Here is a 25,277-nt window from a genome sequence, read left to right on the forward strand (position 1 = left end):
ACTGATGTACAGATGGAATTAGTCTGATACGCTACTCGTTGACTGAAAAAGCGATCTTGCGGAACTTCCTCGGACCTTGACCTTACATGCATGAATCGACAGATGGCAAAACATGACTGAGTTACGATATCAACAGGAAAGTTGTCATTTGCATTCAAAACAACATTATTCCCACACAAAAGGAGTGGTAACTCGGGCTGCGGTACTAACTTTCTAGTCCGTCCTCCTTAAGGGAGGGATTATTTGCATCGCGAAAGATTGTCATTTTTTAATAAAATAATATATTTAATCATAACTAGACGGCATTAAAATATACTATACTGAAGTGTCATGTACTGCACATACCAATACTGCAAAACACTCCATTTGGTCGTTCGATTAGCCTCGAGCCTAATACGGACGAGCATACCGCTCTCGTAATGGACATATTTAGTGTTTACATCTAGAAATCTAGATGGTTTATTCTCTCGCCAAGCTCAAAGCTACTACCCCAATACCGGGCTCTTACACTGTCATTTAACCTACATTAACTCTCGTAGGGTGTACACACATCATCTCTATTTAGAATACTATATGTCGGAAATTGTTTAGTTTAAAATGCTGTGACCTTCAGTACCTTTCAAGAATATCTTAATCTCTCTCTAGAGACAGAGATAGCCAGTTTTGTTCCGTCAAGGCTTAATACAAAATAATGACACTGTTTTCAGCTAGTGAGAATTGCCTGATAATTTTAATACAACTCTAGAGACATGAGATGATTCAGTGGCGAGCGCTGACATTTTTCAGGGGGGATCAGCAGTAATAGAAATATCATGATACTATTTAATAATAAACAGAAAAAAATATATATAAAAATATGTTAGGTAATACGTAGGCCTATTACAACGAAAATAAGATTTACCAGTTACCATCTTCATGTATACATCAACGGAATCCTTTTATCTCCTTTTCGGACAAATTTTTCTATGACGTCATCGTAAAAATGTCTTTGGCTTTGAATTTCATTCAGTAGAGTCTTTTCAATCGATAACAGTGAAAGTCGCGAAAGCCTGTCTTCGCACTGAGTGTTCCGTACGAAACTCTTTACGAGTTTTAAACAGGAAAAAGTCCGTTCCATTGTGGAGGTGCTCGCTGGAATTGCAGCTATTAGGAAGCATAATTTATAAACTTCTGGAAATGCCTCTTCTCCTAATTCGGTGTCTTTCAAAAACTTTGCTACCTCAGTCACTGTCCTGCCTGAAAAGTCTGACAACCTATCAACAGTCACTGACTCACTTAAACAACAGTATTAAAACAATAAAACTTCCAAACGAAGTACCGACGCTTAACAAACGATCCAAAATACAGCATTGTGACTGTTGGCAGTTGTGACTGATACCACTGCCAGATAGCGACGATTCAGACGATGCAGTTTGTAAGAGCTGCAATGGAGTTCCATTTCGAAACGAGTCCCTTTCCAAGTTTACTAAACAGCGTAAAACACATAATTTTGTTTTAATCCATGGTACACTTCACAGGCAAACTTTCAATACTTAACTGATAATGCTCAAAAAACAATATATTCTTTCTAACAAGAATGGAGACACGGAAATTGTTTACCAGGGATCGCCCAACCGTGTTTACTGTTCACGTAGGCAAGGGAACAGCTTTAAATCTGCTAGTCCAGTCCGAGCTGACTGGTTCGCGTGGGCTGGACGAGTCCAATTCTACAGACGTTGAGCGCTGAGGGGAGGAAACAGTCTGAAGTCGTCAATTAATTGTCATGTCTTGAAACTTTTTAAATTTCAAACATAAAATGTAATAAATTTTATAAGCTGATAATACTTAGAGGACTAGGCCAGTCCTACTAGTCCATTGACGGCACCCACTGGTGATTACTGTAAAAGCTAAGTCTACACGACCCACCCCAAATAGCTACATTCCTCTCTTACAATTTTTTTTAATGTTTGTCTCATTTTCATTTGATTTTGAAATAACGCAACGAAAATCAGACGTCAGTCCCGTGTGTGGTGTGGGAGAATGTCCAAGTTTCAATTTCAGTTTATTTCAATAGTTAGACTTAAGTTTATAAAATATTGTTTTATAGTTATCACATCACTAAAACGTAGAATTTCTTTTGATTTATGATACATACGTAACAGTTTGTTTTATTAGATTTATATTTTATTTATTTTAATATTTTAGTTTTGTATTTAGACTTTTGGCCTAACAATATTAATGTGACTCATAGTATGTACTCGTAGTTTCGTCTTTCCAATAACAACTGCGTGTACAAATATAATTAACGTCATACTTACCGAGTGCAGGACTTGTAAATTATTTTCATATGAACCAGACGATGTTGTAATAAGACTGTTGTGTCTCGCTTGCAGTTGGACTGGCACCCACCATCCAGTACGTCATCGGAGCAATCTGACGTCACTACTGAACTGCAAGAAGAGACAACTTCACCTGCGAGCACAGAGCCCCAAACAGAAACCACTCAGGACTAACTCGTCTACATACAGATTTCATTAATATTTTGTCCATAACTTATTACATTACAATATCAATGACCAGAGATTATGAATAAAGATGTTTTTCGTGGCTAACTATGTATTATGACTGTAATGAAAGGAAAGCCTTCAACTATAAAAAAAATATTTAGAGTAAACATTCTACAGGTGGTAGAGGACTGTAAACTGAGTATTTTGAAATGTATATTTCAGGCGCCATGAGATCTTGAACGAGTAATACGTGTGGGAAACGTTTTTGTGAGCTGCTTTTGTTGTCATAGCAAACAACTGTCTGTTACATTGACTTTTGGTGGAGATAGCTTGCAAAACAATTGTACTGTACGCAATTGCCTCTATTTCCACGGTGACATTTGTTTTTGTTTACAGTTCATGCTTCGTTGTCGAAGATGGAGCATTACTCGTCACAGAAACTTGCAGACATGCATTTAATGTATGGTGCAGCAGAATATAGTGCCCAAAAACCGAACGGATGTACAGAGAAAAGTTTCCCAAAATGCGTCATCCGAATTGGAAGACATTTATCGACTTAAAGGAAGTAACAATTGAATTCCTATCGTCTACAACTGGTGCAATCAATGAGGCCAAATAATTTTAATTTCTTTTTTATTTTAGTAGGTTATTTTACGACGCTTTATCAACATCTTACGTTATTTAGCGTCTGAATGATATAAAGGTGATAATGCTGAAGAAATGAGTCCGATATCCAGCACCAAAAGTTACCCAGCATTTGCTCATCGGGTTGAGGGAAAATCCCGGAAAAAACCTCAACCAGGTAACTTGCCCCGACCGGGAATCGAACCCGGGCCACCTGGTTTCATGGCCAGACGCGCTGACCGTTACTCCACAGGTGTGGACAATTTTGAATCCAAAGTTCAGTTCTGTCAACGATTCATCCAGTTTTATGCTATAGTACCGAACTTCCCTCATTGATCTCCACACATTATCATTCGAAGCATTCATTTCATGGGCAAGTTGACGAGTGCTTATTAATGGCGTTTCTGCCACACGATCCAACATCGTCTACTCAAAGTCTAATGTGCGAACAGTTATTTGCTTAACACCCTGGCCAGATCTCTCTGACTTGAACGACCCAGTCTCTAGTAAGTTTCTATCTCGGGAGAGAAAAATATCTACCAATACGGATGATACCTGTTGGGAAACTTTTCTCTATGCATCCGTTCGGCTTTCCGAGTACTACATCCTGCTGTATCACACATTAAATGCATGTCTGCAAGTTCATTTAACGAATAATGCTTCATCTTCGACAACAAAGCATAAACTGTAAACAGAATCAAATGTCACCGTGGAAACAGAGGTGATTGTGTAGGTACAGTACAATTGTTTTGCAACTAGCTCCACGAAACATCAGGACAGCAGGCAGTTGTTTGCTATGAAAATTAAAGCAGCCTACAAAAACGTTCCTCACACTTATTACTCGTTCAAGATATGGTGGCGCCTGAAATATGCATTTCCAACCGTTGGTTCCCAACAGTTTACAATCCTCTACCATCTGTAGAATTTTGACTCTAAATGTTTGAGACATTCTGTATGCTGATATCCTTGTTTCCAACGTTCGTATCGTTTTTTTGGCTCAACCAGTACTGTTAAAACGTCCTATATAACAAAGACAAAAATTGGCAGAGGGTTTTTAAGGAACCCCGAGGATTGTGTGAAACTACTATACTCCACTTAACGTAATAAAATAGAAATATATCTTTCTTTGTTTAAATTTCAATGTATTTGATTAGTTATTCATACATATACATAACCCAAATACCTACCCAATTTCTTGACTAATTTTATGTATATTTAGTGACAACGAAAGAAGGAAAAATAGAAAGAGGTACAATTAAAAAGTACGCGATCGCGAGTCCTTTTAAGGAAGTTTCCGGCTGTAAGGAAGTATCCATGTGAGCTCCAAACCTCTTGGCCACTTGTTTCACTCCGATGTTTACCGTTCAGCGTTAACTGTTTCGTTTGAAGAAACTAAAGAGAATTTTGAAGATGAATTAATTAATGGAGAAAGGGGAAGAGAAACATTTAAGAAGTACTCGAAAACGCGTCCTCGCTAGGGAAATTCGGACCGAGATAAAGTTTGTAAGTTCGAAGCTGTCGGCCACTTATCTCACTTTGATTAGATGGTGAACGGAAGAAGAGTTCGGGGCAGAAGGAGATACCAGATGATAGACAACATTGAGATATACCTATTGATCGTGTGAGGAGACAAAGAGGAAGGCAGAAAATAGGAAACATTGGAGAAAGTTGGGTTTGCAGTGAAAAGCCTGCCCCTGGGCAGAACACCGAATGAATGAATGAATGAATTAATTAATGCATTTTGAAGAGGATAAGTCGATTCAGCGTTAATGGCCCCTGTCCTTGGTTGTTTGTCTAGTGAGCGAGCTGTGTGTTACGTCATAAGAAAGAAATTTAGTCACAAAAGTGCATAGGAGGGGAAGAGGGAAGAGAAAGAATGAAAATAATATCTATGCTCGTAGCTGAGGGACACTCATGTCAAGAAAATATAAGTCATCATGACATTGTTTAGTCAACAGACGTAGTGGTTTTAAACGGGACGTGTAGAAGAATATTGTGTTTTAAGACGGAGTGTTCCGCAACATAAGAAGGAAGTGTTAGGTATTATGACTGCGTGGCCTGACCTGTGTGATCCAGCCCCCCCAGTAGTGATGAGTAACTCGCTCTTAGTCTATCTACTTACTTTTTGCAGGGGCCAAAATCCTTGAATAGTGAATCCAGAGCACTGCCTGAATCAAGCATTAGCTGCCACATGAGTGGAGGAAGAACGAAACACGACAGAGCAGCAGGATCACCGAAGATGTAAAAAGCCTGGGCAGCGAGCGGGAAGAGAGGGTGCTGCGCTGTAATCCTCGAAGGAAAAGAGACTCGAGCACTTACACTGTGCAAGTGACTCTCAAGTAAGCTCGTCTTGAAAACCGAAGGTGACAAGGGAAAACCAAGATTCCGAAATATAGAAGTCTTTAATTTGGAAAATACCGATATCGATGCGAGAAGAGAGATATAGGTCCGTGGCCCATTTCTTTTAGGGATGATCCCAACATAGTCTTTTAGTACTTTAGGAAATCCACGAAAAACCACGGGCAGGATGATTTGTCTCAATTTAGGAGGCTAACCAATTGGCTGTGTGGTGACTAATTAAATAGGCCCTATGCCCGATTGTCCCTGAGGGTATAATGTGGGAAGGATGTGTATTTTTCTAATCAAGGTAAGGAAATTATGTCCATGCCTTAGAGATTGGTTGGGGTTGGGATATGTTTGCCATTCTCGTTTCGAACATATCTGATGCATTGCTCATGGCTCATTCTTCGCGTTGGATGCCGGCTAGTCGGGAAACTGGGTCCAGCCCGTCAATGAATCCCGAAAATTGGGGAAGTGTACGGATTCAAACACATTTTTCTGCCCAAGAGTAGTCCCTTTACTGCAAACCCAGCATTCTCCTATTTTCCCCATTTTCCGTCTTACTCTTTGTCTCCGCATACAGTCCACATAGGCTACCTTAATGACGTCATCTGATATCTTCTTTCTCTCCCGAACTTCTTTTCCCTGTATACCATTCTCTCCAATGCATCCTTCAATAGGCAGTTTTTCTTAGCCAGTGACCCAGTCAATTTCTTTTCTTCTTCGCGATCACTTTTTAGTATTTTTATTTCTTCTGCGACTCTATTTAGCACAGTTTCATTTCTTACTCTGTCCATTTCACACGCTCTATTCTTCTCCATCTACATTTCAAATTCTTCCAGTCATTTCTTTTCATTTTGTCGTAATGGTCACCACAAACAATGCGCCATTCCACACAAAGTAGTTCGCTGGTCTCTTGAAGAATAGAATCCTTGTTGTATTTTGTTGTTTAGTCAACTGTCAGAACACAAGTCTGGACCCCACTAGTGGCAACAACTCATGAGACAACTCGTTCAGGAGATAATGGGGTAGGGTGGCTAATTCCCTTCCCCCTCCATTGCATACATCGCTGACTAAGTACATTTTTAGTAGGTTATTTTACGACGCTTTATCAGCATCTTAGGTTATTTAGCTTCTGAATGAGATGAAGGTGATAATGCCGGTGAAATGAGTCCGGGGTCCAGCACCGATATTTACCCAGTACGTATTTGCTCATATTGTGTTGAGGGAAAACCCCGGAAAAAATCTCAACCAGATAGCTTGCCCCAACCGGAAATCGAACCCGGGACTCCTGATTTCGAGGCCAGACGTGCTAAGCGTTACTCCACAGGTGTGGACTTAACTACATATTACTCTAATCAGATTTCAGATGTATACAAACAAATGCTCTTCTTCTGACACATATCGTCAAGTTAGATGTACTTTCTGGTAAGTATATGAAGAGTTCACAACCAGAGTGAACCAAGTCCTTCTGGAATAATTTAAAAAAATTGAGTCTTAAAGTTCCTGGCTCATGCTTAGCGACCTTCACCCTCCATAGGAAATGCTGCCCTCTGTGGAGTAACAAATGAGTTATGGAGTTGGTTTGTATGGCAATGAATAAATCTAAGTTTTCTTCATCCGAGATTATATTAATCCACAAACTGACCACTGGTGGACTTGGTCCACTCTGGTTGTGAGCCCCTCATATATTAGTCAGAATCTCAGTCAGAGGTGGTGTTGTATGTAACAGCCCGAATTTTAGTTTACCGCGAGATAGGATATTGGGGGTGTTTCTGGCAAAAAAAAAAAATAAGCTGGGAATGAGTCCTGATTCTGAGACTGGAACAGAAAACAGTTGCTTGCTACTTCTCAGGTCGCTGGCGATGCTGTATTCAGAAGGTCGCCAGAGACTGAGTTCAGCTCCGTCAGTTCAAATTGGACGAGCGAAGGAACGAGGGCAGGAATTGAGGGAGGTGATTCTGGTTAAAATATAGAATAGAGACAAACGGACCGTGTGGAAAAAAACTTAGTACCGTACATAGATCTTTTTATTAGGCCTATACCACGTGGCTAACGAGAAAGACAGGCTTCGGCACAAATTGGAGTCACATGATTATCATGATCTATTCATGGTCCTCTTGACAATCGCCTAATATGTTCAAAGTTCTGAAAAACAAAGGAATTGCTATACCTGAACTCATGTTAAACGTGCATTTACAAATAAACTTGTTCAATGTTGGCCATGTTATGACTAAGAATGTGACGTCGCGCCGTAGCCTGTCTTTCTCGTTAGCCACTCTATACTACGAGTGACGTCAACGTATTACAAGAAAATAAGACAGTTTTATTCGTATATTGTTCCGCTTAAACGTTGAGCCGCTTCTGCAAGTTATATAACAGGGAATTAGCTTCATGTATCTATTACTTTATTCGTTGGCGATCTTCCCCCTTTTGAATCTAAACACAACAGGGAGTATGAACTGGCAACGCCGCATAACCAGAACAAAGTGACTGATTACTCATCATAGGGGCGTGCATATTTTATCGGGATTGTAATCTGAATAAGGCGAGGCGGGACGCATTTGCGGTTCTGGACTGAAGTGCAACGCATGATAGAAGGTTGATGCGTGCTGACATCCTTCGAGGCTACTGAAACTGTCTGGGTTTCAGGTTGCGGCAAAATGTCATCCAGAAAAGCAGCAGGAGTGCACTTCTTCCACCTCATCTTCTTTGTTGCTGCGGTGCAATACAGCTCAGGTAATTATTGCGATTAGGCAATACTTTTTTTAGTTGCTTATATTTTAACGGCTCAGTACAAACTATTATATTATTTAGCATCGATGAGATTGGTGACAGCCAGGTAGTATTTGCCAATATGTCGCCGAGAGAACTTAACATTTGCCTTATGGTTGGGGAAAACCTCGGAAAAAACCCAACGAGGCAATCAACCCAAGCGGGAATTGAATCCACGCGCGAGCGCAATTGCACATCAGCAGGCAAGCGCCTCAGCTGACTGAGCTGGCTTTTCATGAGTTTCTAAACGATACAGGTAGCAAAAAGATAGCTTAATAAAAGGAACAGATTATTTTTAATAACGAAAATGAACTGACCACAGATGATTATTTGTTTTAATTTTATTTTTATTCCGTTCTCAACCGTAAATGAATTTTGGAATATTTTCAATTTATGGTTTTATTTTAGCAATACCTAACCTATGTTGTAATAAATAATTACTTGTTTTCACACATTCGATGTAAAGTGACTCAGAGAAAGATTTTGATGAGTCCCAGATACAAGACACTGCTCACTGTCGGAGACCCAGAGCACAAATATACAGGGACATCATTTTATTTTTACTTGCATTTTTATTGTACCTGCATTTCTGAATGTACTTCACTCTCACCCCTTCACTAATGTCCTTGCTCCCGTCAGACACACAAATTTACGGCCGCTGTTGCATTCGAAGTCTTCAAGCAGTGAAGTAAACACTGCAGTGTATAGTGTGTTTCAGAAATATGGTTGCGTTTTCTATAGAAGAAAGAAACTATATTAATAATATCGTACTAAAAAATTATATTCAAGGAACGATAAATTCAATTTCAGAGAATATGCTTCAAAATGTTTTTAATAATATGCGTACTGAATTGAAGCCTGCATTGTAATGAACGGCAACCATTTTCAGCAACTTGTTTAAAAATTCAGATTAGCTTTTTTGAATTGAGGTGGCTAGAAGCAAAGGAATGCTAGTGACATTTGTAATAACATGAGTTAAGTGCATCCAGTGTAAGCAAAAGTATCTAAAATTTTAGTGGCAAAGGGATATTTTAATCGCATCACACATTAAAATTTAAATAAAAAATTTCACCGATTTTACGAAAGCTTAAATATTTAAATCCCATTTTCTCAAAAGTAACTTAAGTGCAATTACAGCCCTTTACTTATGACCCCCTCAATTTAAATGCACTCTCTATATTGTATGATAACATCAATAATTAATATGCTAAATAAAGTAGACATTACATAACGAACATAGCAACCTGAAAAGTTGAGTTTTTGAAAAAAAATGTAACTACTCTACTGTATTTTGATAAATTCCGTAAAAGTGATGATAAAACTGAAAATCGAATATCGTATTTCCCTACAACATAAATGGATACACTACTTTTCTCTCCTCCTATACCTAGTACTATGATTTGTTTACATATTGCACTAGTAACATCAAACTCCTGTAATGGAAGGGGGAAACAGTGTTTCCGAGTATAGCCAGGTTAATGTTAAAAATGTTGGTAGAAATAAAGTGATGTCCCTGTACAAGATAACGCGTAATTGAGTTATTTAACTTCATTCCGTTGAATTTATGTTTGTTGTTGAGTTCGTTCCGAAACTGACTTCAAATATTAATGTGTTGTAAATAATAGATATAGCCTATATTATAGAAAGGTATACTTAAATATGAATCTAATTTTCTTTTATGAATTTCGAAACGATATAGGTAGCAAAGACAGGATAGGGAGCGATGGCGGGCTTATGTGAGGGCGGCAATGAATCTTCGGGTTCATTGAAAGCCATTTGTAAGTAAGTACGTATAGGTAGCAAAGAGGTAGGTAGCTAATTTTTATTTTTTTTATAACAAAGCAAATAATATGTTTTAATTTTATTTTTATTTCCTTCTCAACTGTAAATGAACAGTAGAATATTTTCTTTGTGGCTTTATTTTAACAATACTATATTTTAACAAGCAATGATGAAGTCAAGTACCCGCCATTAGTAAAAAATTATAATTTGGATCTTAAAGTGTCATTGTAAATGGGGTGGGTTGTGATGTTTTTTTAACAATAACAATGAAATTTAATTTGATTTACCTGACATAAAGGAACAGATTTTAAATAACAATAACAACTATATCTAAACAGTGTTGCTACTTCAGCTGTATTCCCTCTAGCTCTGGATTTTTTCAGCGTTAGTTCTGCAGTGCTTGGGAAAAGTTACATAAGTCAATTTTGACAATCTTTTTTGATAATGGAAATAAATTAATTGTTCTATAATAGGCAATGCTCTATCTTGTAAATTTATATTGGCTCATGTTGTCATTATTTCTAACAAAAATTTTCAGGAATACTTCATATATGGAGCTTAAATCCATCGCACTTATCTGCCATATTAGAATAGTATTATAGTAAAATGACAACTTACTGACAACTTACACTGGTTTATGTCGATTTGATTTTTTTTCTGTATGAATTATTGTAATGGGAGGAATACCTATGACAACTTACACTGCTTTATGTCGATTTGATTTTTTTCTGTGTGAATTATTGTAATGGGAGGAATAAATATGTATTTTTTTTCAAGCGAACAGATGTTCCGTAAGTTGTCAACAAATTATCAAATAAAGGTTTGTGGAAACTGACTTGTGTCACTTTTCCCAGGCACTACAGTGTTTATCTAGTAAAATTTATGAAATCTTTATTACTGATATAGGGATTTAGCAGATATTTTTAGGACTCACAGCGGTACATTAATGTCATTTTATATTTTACAATAATTATATCAATTTTAGCGACTTTTGCACTGTTTCGTAGGGGACTTTTAAGAATCGAGTTGGTAAAATTCATTTAAATACTAACCGTATGAACCACCGAGACGAGGTGGAGAGAGAAGCATTTATCCCGTCTTTTGGTTTCACCACAGACAGGTGCCGTACCAAAATATGACAAAGAATGTTATAATGTGAATCGCGCTATAGATAATTGATTTTCCACAACCAAGATTCGGCCCAGTCTTCAGTTGGGGGAAGAGTACATCTTCTGTATACAGTGTGGATGGTGCTCAATAGCAGTTCTTTAAAGAAACGAATTCTTGGTATAGTATGATTGGAAAAGTCCTTTCTAAAATTCTGAGGATACTAGTGCAGACTGACGAATTGCTACTCGTACATTGATATTAATTTGTTTTGTGAAGGATGGGTGGAGTGGAGAAAAATTCTCTCCAACACCGGAACTCGAACCCGGGTTTTCAACTCTACGTGCTGACGCTTTATCCACTAAGCCATAATCCTTCCTCTTCGCCGCTACCTTAGAGAGGGGTAGCAGGAACAAACATGATTTCACTTGCTCGTACGGGTAAAACGCTCATACGGGAAGCCAATTGCCAGCCCTAGAGTAACGGGTGTGATTATAGGTAGGTTGTTATAGATTGTTAGGTTGATAGGGGTGCGGGGATGTTGTCTCATTTGATTTCATCTGAAACACGAGCCAATTCAGAATGAAATCATGCTTCTTTCATATCTCTCTCTCTCTCTCTCTCATATAAAACACACTTTTCTTCTCTCTCAAACAATATTTATGAAATTATGACCTACAAATATTTGTCTCGCTACCCACCTTTCAAGAATGATTCTCGTTTTGAAAATGAGAAAAAGACATATTTTTCAGCAGGCAGATCGCAGCATGAATTTCTCTGTGACCTCGTGCAGTTAAGATTTTTGAAATGCATGTTTGTAAATTATTTGTGAATTATTCTCTGTTGTTTTGCATCTATTAGGAACAATTAATTTATTTGCGACAACTGTTATTACCTCTTCCCTAGCCACCGGCGTACCTCAGTCGGTTAATGCGCTTGCCTGCCGACCCGGAGTTGCGATCGGGTGCGGATTCGATTCCCGATTGGGCTGATTATCTGGTTGGGTATTTTCCGGGGTTTTCCCCAACCGTAAGGCAAATGTCTTTAAATAATCAAATAAAAAAACCTCTTTCCCGGCCTTCTAACAACCTGTGATGTCCAGTAGTGGTAAAAACGTTCATGATGTACCAACCAAATATCTCCCAATATGTGCATAGATACATTAATTAATTATTAATTGCTATGTTTACTTATCACACGCTTTTGCGATGATGATGATGATAACAATAATAATAATAATAATAATAATAATAATAATAATAATAATAATTAGAAGAATAATAATAAAATTATGATCATATAACAAATATGCAATGCTTCAGCTAAATTTTTGTTTCACCGCTCGCCACTGCATTTGCTTAAAATTGAACGCTACGCACGAAATTAGGGAGAACAGATTTCGGCTACGGAGGCTGCGAACTCAGTACATACGTGCGATGCATTGCAATGCAGCTCTGGGAGGCATCTTCGAAAACATCCTTTAAACACAGGGTACTGAAATAAGAATGTTAATAGAAGTGTATCAATTTCATAAATGTGCAAAATAATCATGTATTGTTGAGGTTATATTCCTATATTTCCCAAAAGGATAAGTTTATGACGGTTGTAAAATTTAAGACACATTTTGATATAAACTTTTTTCCAAAAATGTTGCCAGTAATAATTTTATTTCCCAAAGTTTTGTATGAAACTCGTCAATCATTCTTGCCATCTTTCTGCATAACTCCACGTAGTTTATTCATTTTCCATTAGATGACAATAAGAAAGTAGTGTTCAAAATGGCAATTACAGATGCAGAGCTGTGATTGAATTTATTTTATGCGGGCAAGATGAACATTGCGAACTTCCACTTCACAGAGGCTTAGAAACAGAGATGAGCTTAAACGATATTTTTAAGTGACTGTGACAAATATCTGTGACCTTCATCGGTGATTTTTATATCGATAAGTGAGCACAATATGTATGAATTACACCGATATTTTGTCACAATAAAAAAAATGACAAAAATATTGAAGAGCAGTGAAATGTAAATACGGTTTCCCTATACACGCCACACATCAGTGAATTATGTGGGAAAATCCAACAAATGATTTATGTACATGTATCATTAACAAATAAATACTTACATCTTAGGTTATTGTGTTTCTTAGGTTATTGTGTATTTCTTTGGTTATTGTGTATACGTGGTACAGTCATTAAGTTCTGACACTGACGCCTGAAGGGTAGGCACCCACAAGAATCTGGATGTCTCAGAAGATGCAGCGTGATACGGCGTACACTTAAACAGATCGACATCCTCCCTCAATATAGTCGCCGTTGGCCGATATGCACGTCTGCCAACGTTGGTGTAGCTGCTGGAAGCACCGCTGAAAGATGTTGGCAGTAAGATGCCGTACGGCTTCTCTTGTGGCAGTCATGACCTTTTCGGCCGCAAAAAATTACGCCCTCGTAGGATTGATTTCATGAGGGGAAAGAGAAAAAAATCGCATGGTGCGAGATCAGGTGAGTACGGAGAGTGTGGCAAAACAGCGACGTGTTGCCTTGCAAGTTCCTCTTGGACAAGGATGGAGCGATGTGCAGGGGCGTTGTCGTGTAGCAACAGCTAATTCTTCCTATGCCAAAGCTCAGGACGCTTACGACGAATTGAATTGCTTAAACGGCCAAGAATCTCTTTGTAGAGGATCTTATCTACAGTTGCACCTTGTGGGATGAATTCTATGTGAACAATTCCATTTGAATAAAAAAAAAACTGTTAAAGCATCACCTTGCCTTTTGACCTGTCTTTTTGCGGATTTTTCTGTTGTGGAAATAATGGCGTTTTCCAGGTGGCGGATTGTCGCTTCAGTTGCGGATCGTAAAGGAAACACCATGTTTCGTCTCCAGTTATGATCGGTTATAGCAGTTTCGCCTAATTTCTGACAGAACGTGACGTTTGCCCGTTGCTCAAACTGCAACATACTCGAGTTCCGACGCGCGCATTCAAATCACCGTCACAACAAAGACCGTAGTTCTGCTTACAGTGCATGCACTCAACTGTCTCTTGTTGGGTCGAGAGACTAACTGACAAGGTATCATACCATGGCGCCACCTATGCGCTTTAGTGCACCACAACGCCACTATGCGCTCAGTATTACAACTTAATGACTGTACCACGTATAATTGTATTGTGTATTGTAAATTTTATTGTGTATTGTTTATGATTTTGCAGGGAGATGCACTATCACCTTTACTTTTTAACTTCGCTCTAGAATATGCCATTAGGAAAGTTCAGGATAACAGGCAGGGTTTGGAATTGAACGGGTTACATCAGCTTCTTGTCTATGCAGATGACGTGAATATGTTAGGAGAAAATCCACAAACGATTAGGGAAAACGCAGAAATTTTACTTGAAGCAGGTAAAGCGATCGGTTTGGAAGTAAATCCCGAAAAGACAAAGTATATGATTATGTCTCGTGACCAGGATGTTGTACGAAATGGAAATATAAAAATTTGAGATTTATCCTTCGAAGAGGTGGAAAAATTCAGATATCTTGGAGCAACAGTAACAAATATAAATGACACTCGGGAGGAAATTAAACGCAGAATAAATATGGGAAATGCGTGTTATTATTCGGTTGAGAAGCTCTTATCATCCAGTCTGCTGTCCAAAAATCCGAAAGTTAGAATTTATAAAACAGTTATATTACCGGTTCTTCTGTATGGTTGTGAAACTTGGACTCTCACTCTGAGAGAGGAACATAGGTTAAGGGTGTTTGAGAATAAGGTGCTTAGGAAAATATTTGGGGCTAAGAGGGATGAAGTTACAGGAGAATGGAGAAAGTTACACAACACAGAACTGCACGCATTGTATTCTTCATCTAACATAATTAGGAACTTAAAATCCAGACGTTTGAGATGGGCAGGGCATGTAGCACGTATGGGCGAATCCAGAAATGCATATAGAGTGTTAGTTGGGAGACCGGAGGGAAAAAGACCTTTAGGAAGGACGAGACGTAGATGGGAGGATAATATTAAAATGGATTTGAGGGAGGTGGGGTGTGATGATGGAGACTGAATTAATCTTGCACAGGATAGGGACCGATGGCGGGCTTATGTGAGGGCGGCAATGAACCTTCGGGTTCCTTAAAAGCAATTTGTAAGTAAGTAAGTATTGTTTATGATTTTATTGTGTATTGTTTATCATTTTATTTTGTATTGTTTACATTGTGTACACCACTGCCACCGAGTGCTTGCCCACTTGCAGTGAAAAATAAATACATACATACCTAACTGAACAGTAACATGTCAAAAGTTAACCTCATGTACCAAGAGATTATATTATAGATATTGAATCAGGTGATCATTTTTAAACATAGTTGGGTATGGAGAAATTGAGGTTATGTGATGACCCTAATCGTTTTAAAAATTGATCCTTTTTACTGTATATAATATAATGGATAAATTATTTTAAGTCGTGCATTAACATTATAATATTGAGTCATAGAATAAAAATTAACGAAACATAAGTATTCGGAAAAACAGTGGAAAATAATTACAAAAAAAAAAATCAACCTCAAGGTTAGTTGAGCCAAATAAATTGCCCACCCACCATATTAGCTAGTTTTGTCTCATTTGGTTTTAATACTATAGGTACTGTTGTCGGCTTGTGAGAAATGCTTCGAAAGTTCGGAAGAGCATTACGTTCAGTGATTTACGTTTGATACCCCTTATTTTCAAATGTAATTAATTATCCTGTTTAAGTGTATGTGTAGGCCTATTTCAGAAGTGTGCAAGGACAATGAGAATGATTTGATGGAGCAGTGTCAGCTAGATGTCAGATCTTTTTGGAATTTATAAAATTGCCATTTTTTGCTAACTACCCCATATTATTATATTTAAAAATTGAAAATTACTTGCAGGTTGATGATTTTAACAATATCTAGACAAGTAACACTAAATATAAAGTTTAGAACATTAAGTAAGCCTATCAATAGGGAGGAATAACATCCCACACGAGTACCAATGTTAGGAAGCAATGAGCGATTTCCTAAGAGTTAATAACCATAAACAACATAATGAGCGCATTACAAATAATTTATTTTAAATTTAATTATTTTAATTAATACTATCATGCATTGTTCATGTTAAAGCTATACATTAAAACTGGATCATACATAAATGAGAGAAGTAAAGGTGAAGTTATTAAAATAATGTTGTAGGATCCTTTAACTATTCAGTTTGTAATTAAAAATATAACTGAAAAAATATTGTTACTGCGTAAAAATTGAGTGGAAAATACATATAAGTTAATATAAATTCACAGTTATATGAAAACTCGGGGAATACATAAAATATTAATTTATACAGACTAACTATGAAAACAAAATGTCAGACTCATGATTATATTATTATAATGCCGCTAATAACTTTGCAACAAATCATCACTTTGCAAAAAATAATATTAAACAAAATATCACGAAAAAATAATCAAATATCACCGCCAGATTGCTGTTATTGCATCATGCGCATGCGCAAACCCACGACGTAGAGGAGAAAGTTGTGAGAACGTCACAGACTCACTGTCCTAAGAGATAAAGAGTACTGAATCGATCACAACTGAATACGGAGCAGATTTCGATGGTAGTGATATTTTGTCACAGATATTTCGCGTCATCAGTCATAGGTTTATCTGTGACAAAAAATACCTGTGACAAAATATCGGTTTGTGAACTATCGACCATCTCTACTTATAAATGTCTATGGACGTAAGGCAGTGGATAGAAGCAGTGAAGGACTGAGAGCCGTTGGGTAAGGCGAGTATCAGCGTCAGAACAAGGAGGAACGAGGCTTCCAGATCTTCCTCGTTTGCGACACCCACACGCTGCTGTGACACAGGCAACAACTGAACGCGCCGATACAATAATTCGGAAGAAAGGCGAATCACAACCAAACAATATTTCCTGTTGAATTTGGCATCTCTATGAGTAGTCCTTCTGTGAAATGTCCTTCCTCATCCACTCTACAGCCCTAGTTATACACAATTTCATTTCCATTTGTTTGGGCGTCCGAAAGATGCCATTCACGGGAAGCGATACGATAATGACGCGGAGGTCATAGCCGAAGTGAAGCCTCGTTCACATTTTTCAAGTAGCTTGAATCAAATGACTTGATATGACGAAATTGAAAAGCGTGAACTGTGTTTCAAATTAATTTCAAGTCAAATAATAGCTTGAATTAAAGTTTCAAGTGAAGTTGACTTCCTTTCTACTTTTTACTTGACTTGAAATGGCACTTGAAACAGCTTGAAGAGTATAAACGTCGCTTCAAAACTTGAATTCAAAGGGAAATAGCACGAATTCAGATTGATACTCGTACATTAAGCGCGCGGTAATTTAACAGCTGATTGCGTCTCTTTTTTACTTGAAAGTAAAAATGAAGGGTTCAGAATCATAGTAGGCCAAGCGCCATTTACTAAAACCGTAGAAAACAAGGATTAAAATGAAGTTATTACCATAATTCAATGGAAACATACTGTGCATATAAAGTATACACATTAAAACTAAATGATATGTCAATCTTCATTAAACTATGGCATTCACTTAACTTTAACCGTTGCTTTCTCCGTTTTTAATAAATGGCGCTTGGCCCACTATGGCTCTGAACCCTTCAAATAATAGGAAACAATGAATAAGTAGAATAATAACCAAGTACTTTTTTGTCTGGAGTTGTATGAAACTCACGAAGGCCTGTGGAATATAGAGACTGCAAAGTATCGTGACAGAAATGTAAGGGAAGCTGCAAGGTAGAGTTCACTGAGGCACTGAACAGGAGATAGCGTCGTCGTTTCTGCAATAACTCCTATGTGACATATTTATGGATTTTCAGATTTTTGCTCTATTAAATAACTTAAATAGTGATACAGCAAATAATTAAATCTCCTATATGTAATTATAATTCCTTCTTTCGAAAATATAACAATTCACAATCTCCTATGCACTACTGCCATAGAAGAATAAATGTGTTTTCTCTTCCTACTGAAAAAGTCATATTTTACACATAGGAGTTATTGCAGGAATGACGACGATATTTTAATGTGGACACAGATGAAATGCAAAAGAAAATTTAAGCCACTAAAGCAGTATGTAGCGGAAAAGTGAGGAAGATAAGAAAAAGTAAGAAGAGTGTTGCTTGAAGGAATGATATTTATCGGTCGAGAATGTCATGGTTCAATGTCACTCATATATTTGGGAACTGTGACAGCTTCAAGAAATTCATACATCAAGAAAGATACATGCATGAAATTTAGAACACACATTCTCTAGACTATTAGGAAACTTTTCTTTGTAACAGAATTTTGGTAATTGATTTCATTTCAAAAATAGCCTATGTCTCTGTTTGCAAAAAAGGAAATAAAAAAGTGTTATTAAATTTTATTTGTTTATTTTACAAATGTAAATGCTAATATCAAAATTATGTTACAGACATTTTGTAGAACTTCTTTTTACCTTATACCGGTTTTATTAAAATCCTGCATTGGGTACATTTTTTTTTTCAAATCTGGGCCCACAAATAATTTTTTCAAAATATTTTTATTTGGTTGAGTTGCTATAGACATGACCTCTCTACATACAAAAAATTAATATTTTACACCAAATAGGAAAAGAGTTTTTAAAAAATATCGTCGTTGGTGATATTTCGTTGATGATGTAGATCTCTAGTCTTTGTAAGTACCGGTAATGTATTTTGCATAACCGCAGTCAAAACGTTATACATATTTTTTAATGCGAAATAACATCGACTTTATGTTTTTTTGTGTAATAACGCCAAAAATAACTAAATTTTAACCCAAAATTTAAGATTTTTATTCATCTTAAAGCAGGATCCCTAGTTATTGAACAACCACCAACGTAATTGACCTTTCTTGTCGGCAGGGGACAAGCCGGCAAGAGTTGGTTGCTATTTCGAGAGCTGGGCCCTGCGGAAACAGGGACAGGCGCGCTACACCATAGACGACATACCGGGCCACCTCTGCACTCATGTCTACTACTCTTTCGTCGGCGTCAACAATGTGACATGGCGGCTCAACGCGCTGTATCCTCAGGTGCAGTGTGCTTCAATAATGAATTTAACTAACACAACCACCACCAATAATAATAATAATAATAATAATAATAATAATAATAATAATAATAATAATAATAATAATAATATTCATGACTAATGCTTCATTCGTTATAATACAGTCTAACGAAAAAAATTATACTAAGCTTCACATAGCGGCTGGAGAATAAAATGATGTTGTGGAGCGAATGAATGAATGAATTAATTAATTAATTGACGAATGAACGAACGGATGTAGAAACAATTATAAACGGGTGTATTTTAAAGAATTTATTAATTCAATTATGTTTATTTTTAAGAATATATTATAACCTAATTGTGTATATTTTTAAGTTAATTAAGTTAATTGTATTTATTTTGAATGACGTATTAATTTAACCATTTTTGCCTAATGAATGATATTCATTTAATTATGTTTACAAGTATTTTGAAGAATGTATCAATTTAATTGTGTTTATTTTTAAAAATGTGTTAATTTAATTATTTTGTTTTGAAGAATTTCTAAATTAATCACGTTTATTTTGAAGAATGTATTAAATTAATTCTGTTTATATTGAAGAATTTATTAATTGTTTTTAATGAATCCACTAATATCTGTGTTTATTTTGACGAATGCGGTAATTTTATTGTTTTGAAAAATATATTAATATAATTGTGTTTATTTTCAAGAATTCAACTGTTTATATTTTTATGAATACTTGCTTGTTTCTTTTTAATTTGATCGTGTTTATTTTGGAGAACCTACTAAATTAATCGTATTTATTTTTAAGGGTACATTATTTTAACTGTTTTCATTTTAAATAATATATTAATTTATTCGTATTTATTTTTAAGAATGACTAAATTTGTGTTTATTTTAAAAAATTTATCAATTTAATTGTGTTTATTTTGAAGAATTTAATTGTGTGCATTTTCAAGTCCTTGTTTTTTAATTTATTTTCTTACATATTTTTTTATTTTCGTACGTATTTATAGGCATTTTAAATGTTATCTGCGTGGTTATTTATTTTAAACAGTATTTTAATTGAATATCTCTTCGGAATAAGAGTGTATCTGAGTAGGAAAGCAGTGTACCTTAGACCTTACTCCGAGCGGGTATTCAATTGATTTGAGTATTTATTTTCACAACATTTATTCAGGTAAATTATTTCATATGTTATGGTTTATTTACATATCAAGAATATTTTTTTTTAACTTCCAGGTTGACTTGATGATGAATGGATTTAGGAACTTCACTGCGCTCAAACTCAGATACCCAGAGCTGAAGACCATCGTGTCCGTGGGGGGCTGGGGTGAGGGAGGATACAAATACTCGCAGTTGGTGTCACTCAAAACTCGCAGGAAGACATTCGTCGACAGCGTTGTTGGTAAAGATTATGCAACAGTATATCTTGTGTAAAAATATCTCAAACTGTAAATTAAAATTATAACCTATACTCTCATTTCTTCAAAAAATAGAAGTCAATATAACCCACTTGCTCACTTCGAAGTCAGATATACTGAATGAGAACAAAATCCGGTCAAATATCCAAAGGAAAAAGACCACACAACACACTCGCCAGGGACTTTGCGTAACTTAATATAGGGATTACATTATTTGTTCTATGTCATAGTCATAAGTTTAGACTGCCTTGCCGAATTATTGTACACATTACTGATCATGAAAGAACGTAACTTCTATTCACAGCTAGACAAACTCATCAAGCTTTAAGAGTAGGAGCCAACAAAATTGTTAGGATTCAAGAAAAAAAAAATTAAAAATTCACTCTCTTCCCAATATAATGCAATTCTATTGAATCTAGTCTCATTCAGCAGGTTACTAACATTGCTTCGTCCATGTTGGTTTCTGTTAATTTATCTCTGTGTCTCTGTTTGAAAAATTATTACAAATTATTATACAGTCCACTTCTTCTACCGTACCTCGATATAGCGAAAGGGGAGCACAGTGATAAATAAACTAAATAAATGTAGTAGGAACCCAATCACAGAACCCTGGAGACTCCTACTCGGACTTTGCGAGGGGAGGAGAAACTACTTCCTACTCGAATCTTGAATATACATCCTCAGAGCTATGCTCAAATAAAACACAATATTTCATTTAGGAAGTCCTACGTCCAGTTACATAACCAGGAGTACTTCATGCCAAATTTGTCAAATGGTTGTTCAGTGTCCCGGCAAGACACACTCTATTCTCAGTCCCCATATGATATTAGGTACCCACCAAGCTTACAGACTGGAGCGTAGAGCAAAGGCTAGGGTGTAAACTGAATCAATTCGTTCCTGGTCTGGGGCAACACTACTACCGTGAGGCGTCTATGTATGACCTTCTCCGCCAGTTTACTGAGAAAACTGAGGAAGATAATGAATCTAGAACTGCTAGGATTCGTCTTCTTTCCGGGTTTTGGAAAGAAGAGGACTGTGTGGGCCTCTTTCCATGAGTGAAATACTGACCGGAAATCAAGAAGCTATTAATGATTTCAGGTCTCTAGAACGTCTGTCAGTGCATGGCTTCTCCTTCGGAGTAAAGGCAAATGACATTTGACTTAGTTCCTGAATAGGTAAGAAAGACTTGAGAAGCTTCGGGTTACACGCCAGGTATCTGACATGTTTGGATATCCATCGCCTCAACTTGGGATTTCTAAGCATCCACGACTGTTTCTTGGACCGTCCACTGATCCGCCTGCACAAGCGGTTTACCTCTACCCCATGCTTATTTATCCTAGTTCGTTCCTACAATGTCCTGCTCGGGTGCGGGAGATTTTTGGGCTCTTAATGGAACATGGGGGATGCATTAGTCCGGTTGTAAAGACTGTTTCGTTATTGCGGTGTCCTATACCTTCTCCGTCAGGTGGTTAACTAACCCATCTATTCCTGCCAGAGTGACTTCGGAGGGAAGTGCTGGAACCGTGCAGGCTACCTGATTCTGAAAGAACATCCAGTCAACCGCCTCGTAGTAACATTTCTTACTTGTGGGGAGTGGTCGACTAGGTCCATTATCCCCATGATCACCGGTAGGTGGTCAGATGGAAGATGATCCAGGATAGTAGATATTCTCAGCGTCACTCTGAGATCTTTGGCCAGTGCGATGTCCAATATATCGGGAGATTGTTTAGTAACGGGTATATCCTACATGTGACGGACTTCACAGAAAACAATTTGCTAAATTCTTGATTAACATGTGACTCGTACTTGCAGAGTTCATGCACGAGTTTGGATTCGACGGGCTGGACCTGGACTGGGAGTATCCCGGAGCACGGAACAGGGACGGCAAACCCTCGGACAAGGACAACTTCCTGTACCTGGTGGAGGAACTGCGACTCAGGTTCGACGAAGAGAACAGAAACTGGGAGCTCACAATAGCAGGGCCAGTCGCCAGACAAAAGCTCGAAGACGGCTATCACGTACCGGAGCTCTGCAGGTAAACACATAGGAGGCGCAGCGGAGATTAGTATTAATGATTAAGGGAACTGTGCCTAATATCGCACCCATTTTGAAAAAGTAGTATATCAAGTATTAATATATTACAAAAATTTGAAATAAATACGGACTCTTAATACGGGGTTATTATACTTATATCAGTGAGATCAGATTTGAAAATTACTTTTATTTTACATTTATTTTTCAAGTACGAAAGAAAAATTGCGAAAACGGTATTAGGAGAACTAGTGCTCCTAATTTCGCACCCCTCATTTTGTGAAAAATACATAGGACAAATCTTAAGTTTATTGTATAGAAACAAATTTTCTTACATATTGATTATATGTCTGTTTTATTTAAGCACACAAAACATGTTTTTTTAATAACATACGAATACAACACGGAAATTACAAGATTTTCTGATACAATGTGTTTGACAGTAAATAATTACATATTCAGCTATGAAAGTATACAATATTTGTTAATTATACATACTCCAGATATTTAGAGGACAAAATCTAACCTTCCAAACAATAAACACAAATCAAATTGTTGTAGTCATCCTCTACAGAACACTCTTCCTGGCACCAAATTCCACATTTAGTGCATACGATCCATTTTCCTCCCCTTTTGTCAAGAGAAAACTTCCCACTGCAATATGGACATTCTACGTCATTTTCGCTATCTTCATTATCAGTGGAAATGTATACTGGCTCATCCAACTCTTCGTCTTCTGAATCTGAAGATACCTGACTTCGTTTTTTCTGTCTCTTCCTCTGAGTAGGTACTTTATCAGCCTGCTTCTTTTGAACGCTCTGTCGTTCATGTCTTCTTATCTGTGAGTAATTTACTCTTAACATCATCAGCCAATTGGTTTTTATATGGTGAACTTGTTAGCAGAAGAGCAGAACCACTTTTACGTCCTCTATCAGTTGGATTGTTTTGTTGTATTGTAGGAACTGGTGAAATGTCAGCAGGTGTAACAAAGGATGCAGTTTGCCTCTCGACTGGTTTTGGTGGAGTTTTTGGCTCGTTGATACCGCTAGGGCTTGACCGAGGAGTTGGCATCATCTAGTCTATTTGGTAAAGCTTCAGATGAATGACCACTTGCTTCATGGGTATTAGGAGAAACTTCTTGAAACTCAAAGTCGCTGAAGATTTAGTTGGTTATTTAACGACGCTGTATTAACTACTAGGTTATTTAGCGTCGATGAGATTGGTGATACCGAGAATATATTTGGCGAGATGAGGCCAAGGATTCGCTATAGATTACCTTGCATTCACATTACGGTTGGGGAAAACCTCGGAAAAAACCCAACCGGGTAATCAGCCCAAGCGGGGATCGAACTCGCGCCCGAACCCAACTTCAGACTGGCAGGCAAGCGCCTTAACCGACTGAGAAACGCCGGTGGCCTCGCTGAAGATATGGCGGTTGCAGGGATACAGACCAGCTTTTCTGAAGTCATTTGTAGCTACAACAACAGTTGCTGCTTTATTGAAAGCTTCTCCCAATAGCATACCAACCTGGTAGTGAGTCATTACTATGCCTACATTTTGTTTGAGCCACTGTTCAATTGCTTGTGCATAGTAAGTTTTGAAAGGTAGCATGAATGCCACATCCAAGGGCTGCATCTTATGCGTGCAATGTGGAGGTAAGCGCACAATATGAACACCATTAGCACGTGCTAGTTCGAGGAGCTCGACGTTTCTAGTGTGGGAATATTGCCCATCTAACACTAGAATTACTGGGCCATCTTACGTAGGCTTCACATTGCTGAGAAAGTGATGAAACCATTGAACAGAACTTTCATTCTGAATCCAGCCAGATTTGTGACAGACCGCTAAGCTACCATTTGGTGTTCCATCCAGAAGTTCGGCTTTCATGTTTACCCATGGAAAAACCAACAACGGGGGTAGGAAATAGCCAGCTGAGCTCATGCAGGTCACTGCAGTCACTAAAAATCCCCTTTCTGCTGAAGATACAGATACAACCTGTCTCTTACCTTTCAGACTAGCTACTTTGTTGACTTTGTGTTGAACCTCTGTCAAGCCTGTCTCGTCACAGTTGTACAGTCTGTTCGGTGAAAGGTTGATAATGTTAATCAATGGTTCATAAATGTCAGAAAATCTAATTACGTTCTCCTGATTGAAGCCTCTGATTATTGCCATAGACGTGCTTTATGGTTTCCGGAGACTCAATTCCTGGTGTCTTCCCGAGAAACTGTGCAACCATTTCCATCCTGCGGCTTCATCGTTCTTTGAAAATAGTGGTTCACACCATTCATAGATGCTAACTGAAAAGCCAGTTTTAACATCCTTTGCAGACACACCATAAAATCGCTTCTCCATTTCTAAGCAATATGAAACCAAGAATCTTGCAGTTCAAATGGAAGTTCAGGTTTTCTGTCAAGTTTCGTGCTCACTAGTTTAGCTACATCCTCCTCTTTGTTATTGACTTTATCTTTTAAAGTACACTTGGGAACATTGAAAGTATTAGAAGCAAGTTGCAATCCATGACTGTTCCTAACTGATATGATTGCAGCCTCTTTCCACAGCTTACGACGTTTTGGACTCATATGCAGTGACAATTTTTTAAGAATCTTCGAATTACCAGATTAATTGTAGGATTATATTAGTTTGTAGTGA

The 25,277-nt window shown here is 37.4% G+C and overlaps 2 protein-coding genes and 1 long non-coding RNA gene across 4 annotated transcripts in view; 2 read left to right on the forward strand and 1 right to left on the reverse strand.

Annotated features, from left to right (window-relative positions):
* Positions 1-2,591, forward strand: part of LOC138710569 (endochitinase-like) — a 43,486-nt gene extending 40,895 nt beyond the window's left edge. The window contains exon 10 of the mRNA XM_069841554.1: positions 2,373-2,591. Within this exon, the coding sequence (XP_069697655.1) occupies positions 2,373-2,492 (120 nt within the window). The 3' untranslated portion in view covers positions 2,493-2,591. The remainder of the gene's footprint in view (positions 1-2,372) is intronic.
* Positions 1-25,277, reverse strand: part of LOC138710571 (uncharacterized) — a 133,398-nt gene that overhangs the window by 64,524 nt on the left and 43,597 nt on the right. The gene's annotated exons all lie outside the window — the stretch shown is intronic.
* The window catches only part of LOC138710570 (endochitinase-like), a 62,077-nt gene continuing 44,800 nt past the window's right edge, over positions 8,001-25,277 (forward strand). Inside the window, exons 1-4 of one of the 2 annotated variants that reach the window (XM_069841556.1) lie at positions 8,001-8,189; positions 19,025-19,194; positions 20,416-20,581; positions 22,410-22,632. In XM_069841556.1, the coding sequence (XP_069697657.1) occupies positions 8,114-8,189; positions 19,025-19,194; positions 20,416-20,581; positions 22,410-22,632 (635 nt within the window). In that variant the 5' untranslated portion in view covers positions 8,001-8,113. The remainder of the gene's footprint in view (positions 8,190-19,024; positions 19,195-20,415; positions 20,582-22,409; positions 22,633-25,277) is intronic. The other variant, XM_069841555.1, reaches the window with a different exon arrangement.

This window comes from Periplaneta americana, chromosome 12 (assembly GCF_040183065.1).
Source record: "Periplaneta americana isolate PAMFEO1 chromosome 12, P.americana_PAMFEO1_priV1, whole genome shotgun sequence".
Lineage (NCBI taxonomy): Eukaryota > Metazoa > Arthropoda > Insecta > Blattodea > Blattidae > Periplaneta > Periplaneta americana.